This window comes from Bos taurus, chromosome 1 (assembly GCF_002263795.3).
Source record: "Bos taurus isolate L1 Dominette 01449 registration number 42190680 breed Hereford chromosome 1, ARS-UCD2.0, whole genome shotgun sequence".
Classification (NCBI taxonomy): domain Eukaryota; kingdom Metazoa; phylum Chordata; class Mammalia; order Artiodactyla; family Bovidae; genus Bos; species Bos taurus.
The window spans coordinates 75,768,445-75,777,835 of record NC_037328.1 but is presented as its reverse complement, the minus strand read 5'-3'; the positions used below and the strand labels follow the sequence as shown (position 1 = coordinate 75,777,835).

General features: G+C 36.9%; 1 protein-coding gene across 1 annotated transcript; it reads right to left on the bottom strand.

Annotated features, from left to right (window-relative positions):
* Positions 1 to 8,428: 8,428 nt before the first annotated feature.
* On the bottom strand, positions 8,429 to 8,740 carry LOC112448255 (glutamyl-tRNA(Gln) amidotransferase subunit C, mitochondrial-like). The gene has a single exon (XM_024997280.1). It carries the CDS (start codon positions 8,738 to 8,740, stop codon positions 8,429 to 8,431), a length of 312 nt encoding a protein of 103 aa, XP_024853048.1.
* Positions 8,741 to 9,391: the final 651 nt, after the last annotated feature.

Sequence of the window (9,391 nt, the reverse complement as noted above, 5' to 3'; positions counted from 1 at the left end):
TATTAGCTAGAGAATACATCAACATCCATTATTTTATTTACTTATATCAACAAATCAGTGAATGAAAAGAGGCTACATTTACTTGTCCCAATTATAAGACAGGGAAGCCGAGCCTTACAATTGTTAAGTAAATTAATAAATATCGCAGAGTTTCTAAGTTGCAAAACTAACTTGGGATGCAGAACTTCTACTTCTAGAAAAGCATTCTCCAACTTAGAATGGGCAGTACATCTCTGATTTTGGAAGAAAAAGATTAGGGATGATTCTTAAAAGATTAGAAATCTCTTACATTCCAATCCAGGTTGAAGTTTTGTTTTTGTTTTTTATTGTTATTTTCTGCCTGTCTTGGAATGTATGATGAATTTATATTGTACCAGTTGAAGTGGGCTATAAATATGTTTTTCAGAATTCGTTTCTATGCCTAGGTCCTAGTTAGTGTAGTTCTCTTGATCATCTTTTGGCTTCTATGACTTCTAGGCCAGGTACAAGTCTGTCTCTTGGTTGAAGAGCATCAGCATATCCTGTAGAATAACTGCAGCCCTGAAGTTGGAGGTTAGGAGACAGTGAGAGGCTAATATGAGATGGAGACCTTTGTCCTCATGAGCTACAGCTTGTCCGTGTCCTCATCAACTTCATATCCATCTTCCCTTCCATGCTGCGTGCTTGCCTGTGAAATTCCAACTGAATCACAGTAATCTTATATTGACTGTTGGACCAACTCCCACAATGGCTTTAGGTCAAATTCTACACTAAATGCTTTATTTGATTGTATATGTACATACATATTGGGTTGATCAAAAAGTTTGGGGTTTTCCATAGCATCTTACAGAAAAACCTGAATGACCTTTTTGGCCAACCCAATATATTATATATAATACAAAGTTGTATATAACTGTGTTTATAACTTTATATGTTGCTACTATATGAGGTAGATAAAAAGGAATATGTCTGTAATAATTCAGGGGTATCCCCTTGGATGTTTTTCCATAATTGCATATCCTGTGTTTAAAGTCAATGGAAAAACTTTAATGGCCCAATACAAGCAGGTCTGCTAAAAGTCCATACGCTTCAAGAATGAAAGTGTGGGACATCTTAGCCAGAAAGTAACTGACCAGATGAGGTACTTGCTGAGGATAAAGGGAACACAGGACACGTAGTGGGGAAATGTAGCTATAAATACCAGTTATGACTATGAGGCTGGTTGCAGAAATGTGAACTCTATTAGTCATGCATATTTCTTCTTTATTTTGATATGAATTGATTTGTCAAATTGGGATTAATAAACAGCCCATGAAACAGACACTAAAGAAACTAAAGGAGAGTGTGGTGACAACTGCAGTAACAAATGCCCAGCTGTTGCCCCACACTGACAGGGTGAGCCAGCACCAAGCAGCAGTGTGCGTGAGCCGTACAGTGCCTCATGTCCCTGCACCACCTTCCCAGTGTAACAAATATATGTTATGGCTTGTTTTGCTTCCCTTTCCCACTTCAGTCTCCAGCACAAGACACAAAGACAGCAGCCTTCTTGTTGTTGTCAGTCACTCAGTTGTGTCTGACTCTTTGCAACCCCGTGGACTGCAGCACGCCAGGATTTTCTGTCCTTCACCAACTCCTGGAGCTTGCTCAAACTCGTGTCCATTGAGTCAGATATGCCATCCAACCATCTCATCCTGTCGTCCCCTTCTCATCCTGCATTCAATCGTTCCAGCCTCAGGGTCTATTCTAATGTCAACTCTTCACATCAGGTAGCTGAAGTATTGGAAGGACTATATATGGTGCAATTTCTTCTCTTGAAACTGTACTGATTCATAACTCAAAAATATTAGACTTAACATGAGCAGAATTTGGTTCATTATTAGGCAAGGTGCTTTGCTCTGAGGCTGCACTAAATAATGACATTACAATGGCTAAAAGGTATTCTTACCATGTGACAAAACTGTTCAAAGTGCTCTATATTTACCTCTAATTTTAATAAATAGCAATAACCTTGAAAATAGGTACTATTATCGTTCTCATTATACAAGTCAGGCAACTGAGTTATATGAAATTTAATTCCCATCTCCAATGTTACATAATTGAAGTGGAGTGCCTACATCAGTCTCTCACCAACTACCATCGGAAGCCCAAGAGTTGATCCCCCAAGCACCTGTACTAACCACTATGTTATGTATGGGGCTTCTAGTCCAATCCTTCTGAATAATTTGATCTGATTTCCTTCTGTGTCAGTTAATGGGCTAGAGGAGGGGGAAATGAGATAATGGGTTTGTCTGTGTACTTAAATGAGTTTTAGGCAGTAGGGTGAATTGTTGATAAAAGAAAAGCAAAAGAAGTATAAGGGGAGAAAATAGTTAACAATATTTAGACCTTGAACATGCAGTCACCAGGGAATGAATAAGCCACTTGTGCAGTCATCTAACCTTGTCTCAGTGGAAATCAAACATTTCCTACAGCATACATAATATTTTATCAAACAACAGTCTGGCTTGGTGTGCCAGACATCTGGCAAAAGACACCATGTTCTAACTTTTTCTGACCTTGATCTTGTCAGGATTTTAGAATCATCAATTTTCATTTCATATTAAGTACATTAAAATGATTATATCCTATATTTAAACATACAATCAAATTATTCTCTGTTCTTATGGTAGAATTTAATTTAAGAGGATAATAGTTTCAGTGATCAAATTAACAAGATTTTCCTCATCTAGTATCTTTCAATTTTGTATTGAAAAATTTTATGTAGTGTAATAAAATTGACCATATTAAAGTGAACAATTCAATGGCATTAGCACATTCACAGTGTTGGGCCACAACTGCTGCTGCTAAGTCACTTCAGTCGTGTCTGACTCTGTGCGACCCCATAGACGGCAGCCCACCAGGCTCCCCCGTCCCTGGGATTCTCCAGGCAAAAACACTGGAATGGGTTGCCATTTCCTTCTCCAATGCATGACAGTGAAAAATGAAAGTGAAGTCGCTCAGTTGTGTCTGACCCTCAGCGACCCCATGGATTGCAGCCTACTATCTCTGTCTAATTCTGAAACATTTTATTCACTTCAAAAGGAAAGTGAAAGTGAAAGTCACTCAGTCGTGTCCGACTCCTAGCGACCCCATGGACTATACAGTCCATGGAATTCTCCAGGCCAGAACACTGGAGTGGGTAGTCTTTCCCTTCTCCAGGGGACCTTCCCAAACCAGGGATCGAATGCAGATCTCCCACATTGCAGACAGATTCTTTACCAGCTGAGCCACAAGGAAAGCCCTCCAAAAGGAAACCTCATATCTATTATGCAGAGTAATTATTTATTGTCTTCTATTAAGAAAAATATCTTATGTAGAAATTTCTAGTTGTTTTTTAAAGTCTCTAAAAACTGTCTCTCCTTCTGCATTGGCTTTTTGTCTTTTACTTACTGATACTAGCAGTCTCCCAATCTCCGACAGTTTTTCAATTTGTGTGCAGGTATATATTAATATCTATTATCATAGATATCCATAACATATATGTTATGTTCTGAATGTATGGGACTTGTATTCATGCCCATGTATTTTAATATACTTTAATGTATTCTAATTGATATTTTAGTGGTAGAGAATCCACCTGCAATGCAGGAGATGAGGAGACCTGGGTTTGATCCCTGGGTCAGGAAGACCCCCCTGGAGAAGGAAACAGCAACTCACTCCAGTAATCTTGCCTGGAAAATTCCATGGGCAGGGGAGCCTGGTGAACTACAGTCCATGGTGTCACAAAGAGTTGGACTCAAATGAGTGACTAAACAACAACAAATTGATATTTCAATATATTCATATATTTACTTATTTAATTTTAATGTAGTCAAACTACCTATCTTTTTCTTTATGTTTTATAATTTCCAATTCCTGTTTTCAAAAATTCCTTCCTATAATGAAATAATAGAAAATATTTTCTTCTAAAATATTAATAAGGCTTACTTTTCAATGCTTTACTCTGAGACATATGTTGTGTACACTATAATGCAGGAAAGTTTTTTACATATGTGGACTCAGTTGATTGAGAATCATTTTTTGATTGCCAGTTCTTTATGTCTGATTTATTATACTATCTCTCTCCTTTACATGTTGCTGTCTGCATGTAGGTTTAGAGAGATGCATAAGTTACCTAGTCTAACTCCCTTACTTAATGGGGACAAACTAACGAGATTCTGCTTTTCAATATGCTATCTAGGTTGGTCATAACTTTTCTTCCAAGGAGTAAGCATCTTTTAATTTCATGGCTGCAGTCACCACCTGCAGTGATTTTGGAGTCCCCCAAAATAAAGTCTGACACTGTTTCCACTGTTTCCCCAACGTGAGTCTGAGTGAACTCCGGGAGTTGGTGATGGACAGGGAGGCCTGGCGTGCTGCGATTCATGGGGTCACAAAGAGTTGGACATGACTGAGTGACTGAACTGAACTGAACAAGATTCTGGCCAGAGCATGTAGCATAGTAATGGAAAAGTTATTTTTGTTGATGGACAGAGATTAACCAAATGCCTGGCCAGCAGTCTGATTTTTGTTACCATACTTGCTGTGTATATTTTGTACACAAAAATAATGCCTGGTTTCCTAAAATGTTTTGATAAAATATATATGTAAGATTTGGGTGATGCCGTAAATATACTTAATAAGCACATTAATTCAAAAGAAAACTTAAAATATTTGCCACCACTGCTTTACAGGTATAGGTGAGACAATTTTTGATGCTCTGTAATTTCTTTTAACATTTCAAATAAATACAATGGAGAGCGAAGGATGGTCTCCTATTATATTTGGCCTTGAATGCAACAGTTATGTTTGAAATCTAGTTTCCACTTTTATTAGTATCATGACTATTGAAAAAAATTACTGAATCACAATTTTATCATCTGCATTACCCTTAAATAAGATTGGTTGGAGTATTAGTTGAGATGACACATATCAATAGGACCATGAAGCCAGAAGGGAAAGCTCTTATCCTCTACCATGATAACTGAGTCCTACAAGGAGAAAAATACTCCCTCTTCTTGCCTGGCAAGAGCTAACCAATGAGAGACAGATCCAAGTCAGCCAATTAAAAGCCATGGAGACTTTGCTTACTACAGCCCTCCTGACTTCCTTAGTAAAAGAGTTCTTCTCTCTGTTTTTGTGCATGGTTCACCATTGTTGCAGACCCTGAATTGCAATTCTTTGCTGATCCTGAATAAACTCACTCTTGAGGAAGAAATAATTAGCAGTCTTTTTGTTTTAGATCAGTAATAGTAAGCAATTGCTTTATCACAATTTGTTGAGTAGTATATCTTTTCCCCAGTAATTTATAATGTTCCTATGTCATTTATTTAGCTTCTTTGTGTGAATTTGTTTTGAGTCACTCTAGTCTGTCCCTTTGGTCCATTTGTCATCTCCTGTACCTATGTCAAATTGTCTTAATAACCACAGCTTTATGGTAACTTATCTCTCAAGATAATAACCCTGATTATTGTCTTAATAACCACAGCTTGATGGTAACCCTGGCTATGTTTTATTCTGCATTTTCCAAGAAGCAGAGACTACAATAGAAAGCTTATGTAGTACAACCTATTGGGGAGGAGAAATGAGAGACAAGTGGAGTAAGGGAATTCTAGGAGGATGGCTCTTAAGTGTAACTGATTGCTGGACAGTCCTCAGATAAGTAATCTACTTTGAGTCTCAGACTTTGCAGAGGGGGAAAGAAAAACATTTATTCATAAAACATTTATTCTCATGACTTTTCATGTTCTCCGTGATTTGAGACTGATCAGAGTTCGATGACTTGGTGTGAACAGGGAAACTCTGAGGCAGGAGGCAAAAAGGACACAGCAAATGCATGAGCTGAGGCAAGTGAGGTTAGAGCACACACATGGTGAGAAGCAGATGCCTCAGACTTCAATGAAACAAAAGCCTGTGGCAGGAGGCAAAGGAAATCAAGAGCGATGCTCACGTGATATACGTTTCAGTTTGTTTTTGTTCTGAAAAATGTTCCTCGCTATTTTTGATTCTTTATATTCAACGTGAATGTAAGAATCAGATTATCAAAAAGTTTTATTTTGATTTTGATTGGAATTACATTAAATGGATTGATTTCTCTGTGGGAAATCATCATTTTTATGACACTGAGTCTTTCATCTAGTACATACAAATATCTTTCCATATATTTTAGTGTTATTAATTATATCTTTAAAAGATTTTATCACATTTACCACTAAAGATTTGCAAAATTCTGTATGTCATTCCTGCAAATCTGTGAAGTTTTGTTGCCGTCATCAACAGGTGGATGGATGAATAAGTTATTTCATATCCATAATGTGTTATGCTACAGGGCAATTTAAATAAACTAACTCTATTTACATGTATCAACAAAGATGAAGTTCTAAAAACATAAGATCACGACAAAGAAACAAGTTGGAAAAACATTTGCATAGCATGATAGCGTTTATATAAAGCTTAAAGCATATAAAACAATATAATTATCTTCAATGAGAGAAAAATATAGGAGGTAAATGTAAGTGACCATGAATGGGTCTGACACATGCAACATAAAGCCTATTTAAGACCTTTTGAAAAGGAGGGCAATGGGACGCAAGGAGTACCTGGGGGATTCAATCCTGCCTGTAATGTTTCACAGTAAAAATAATTTTTTGATAATTATTTCTTCTTTTTGAAGAAGTGGCTAAATTTCAACATACAAAGTGATGTGTACACAGTTATATGTTAAATCTTTTTTCACAATTAAAATTCTTTGGGATCAGATGTCCTCAGGCTTGTAGGCATTCCCCAAAATTATTTAAGTTTTGAGTTATTTTGTACACTTTCGTATGCAGTTGATTCTCATAGCCATAGAAAATGAGGATGGCATGCTTTGCGTTAAATCTGAGACGGCTGTAAGCAACATCATTATTAAATGCAGCTAGGTCCTCTGATTTCATTCATCCAGAAATATATCTGTATCTGCATATACCACTTCCAAATGGACTGTCCTTTACTATCTAATTAAGGGGATATTTTATTCTGCCTGACCTACTTCACCTACAGATGGATGCTTGACTTGACATTTACATAATTAATTGGCTACATCTGCTTGCTGAAGAAAGTGAAAGTATTACACAGTTACATCCCACTCTTTGCAACTCCATGGACTGTAGCCCTCCAGTCTCCAATACCAACGGAATTCTCCAGGCAAGAATACTGGAGAGGGTGGCCACTCCTTCGCAAAGCTCTGCAGCTTCTCAACTCCATTCAAACATATTACTTGTAAAGAAGAATCTAAATATTTTCTGAGTATAAACTATTTCCCATCATATGAGCTTTAAATAATATTTCTACATAAAATATACAGCTTAAACAGGAATATATGAAATTATGCCTATAAAAATCCTATATTGAATGTTTTTGCAAAGTGAAGTATATTTTTGTTGTGAGAATTATTTTTTTGAATATTGATGTAAACTATAACTGTGTTCATTTTAAAATTTTCCTTAAATCAAAGCGAATCTTAATTTATTTTTATCTTCATTATATTTTTTCAACTCTATTTTAAAGAACACTATTAAAAGTATGATTCATATGTAAAAATATGTATCTATCTAATTTTTGCAACATGAAACCATCACCACCATCAAGGCCATGAACATACCCATCACCTTCCAGAGTTTCCTCCCTATGTCTTTATTTTTTTATATCTGGCAAGAGCACTTAACATAAGATCTACCCTTTTTGCAAATTTTTAATATACAATACCATATTTTTAGCTGTCTCAGGGTTATTTTGATGATAAATTCTTTTCAGAAAGAGAAACCATATGTGTTGCTAGTATTCTTTTTTGCATATAATCACTTTGTGGGATGGTGGATAGTTTTAGGTGTCCAAGCTTTAATCTACTTTAAACACTCTTCAGCTCTTAGCAGAAAGTTCTTTCTACTGGGAACAAAGTGGGTACCCAGTAGCAATTTCAAGTGTGTTTGTTAAAGAGAAAAGGCTGCTCAGGTGGATAGAAATGACTAACAAAGGAACAATTCAGGTTGTCACATAGGGATTAGATGTAACATCTAACAGTTACATAAATATAAAAATTTATTTAAGTACAGTTGATACACAAGTCTTTTGGGGATAAGACAAAGGGGAATAACATCTTTCATACTGAATAGCCTGAGAGTAAATACTAGATCCATTTTCTTGGAAACTGGCCATACCCTTTATTTCCACTAGCATCAGGAACTCACTGCTTTGTTTTGACCAGATCTTTCCTATTTCTGTATTTAGAAGAGTTAATTACCAAAAAACATTTAACCATTTTTTTCCAGGTGACTGAAGAAATTGGAACTATTAGTGTTCAGAATATCGAAACACTACCCTTGTGCTTCCATCTGATCCATGTGTTCACATGCCCACTTGTGAACAGAGTTCCCCTTCCCAGGACAGCTACTCAGCCAGGTGAGACAGGCTCTTGTTCATCCATCTTTTGGCAAAGACTTGCAGAGGGTGGGATGGGGGTGTGGGTGGAGGCGCAGAATACTCCTCCATAAGATAAAGGGAGATTTGTAGTAGCTCTCTGTATATCCTCCACACTATTGGATCTCAAGTGGAGACATTTGTCCTCCAGTATTGACCACATGGGCTCCATTCTGTTCATGTCCAATGGTGGAGCTAGTCCACAGAAGCAACTACTTTCTCCAGTTGTGCCATAGGCTTCATGGCTGCCCAAGTCTGTAAGTGCTTGGTGCTCCAGGCACTCCATCACCTTGACCAGGACCTGGCCACTTCCCTGAGGACTCTCCTTGGAGATGAAGCTCTGAAATGTGCCTAATGGGTTCCAAAGGCTTGGCCACCTCAGACTTTATTTTTTTAAAGCAGTGTAAGTTCACAACAAATTTGAGAGGAAGGTACAGAGATTTCCTATATGCACACTGCCCCACACAAGCATAATCTCCCCCAGTATCAATATGCCTTATGAACCTACACTGACATATCATAATCACCTCCTTTCTATAGTGTATATTATGGTTCACTTGGTGTTATACATTTTGTGGACTGGACACGTGTATAATGACATGTAGGTATTCATCATTATGGTATCATGCAGAGTATTTTCACTGCCCTATAAAATCTTTGTGCTCTGCCTATTCATCCCACCCTGATCCAAACCTTGGAAATACTTTTTCCCCAAGGTATTTATTATCCTTGCAGAAACCTTTGATTAAGGGTTGGACTTTTGGTAATATTATATAATATCTATCAAATGGAAGTGTTCTATAAGTACTTAAAAAATAATAATCTAATAAAATATATATATATGCAATGATCACAAAATTAAAGAACAATTACTTGTTGTCTGTTAATATTCAAGCTTGCCTAACATTTTATGCCTACCTAGAACATATACCTTAAC

Excerpts from the sequence above, each read along its gene's own strand:
- LOC112448255 (XM_024997280.1), bottom strand. The coding sequence starts at position 8,740 with ATGGAGTGCCTGGAGCACCAAGCACTTACAGACTTGGGCAGCCATGAA.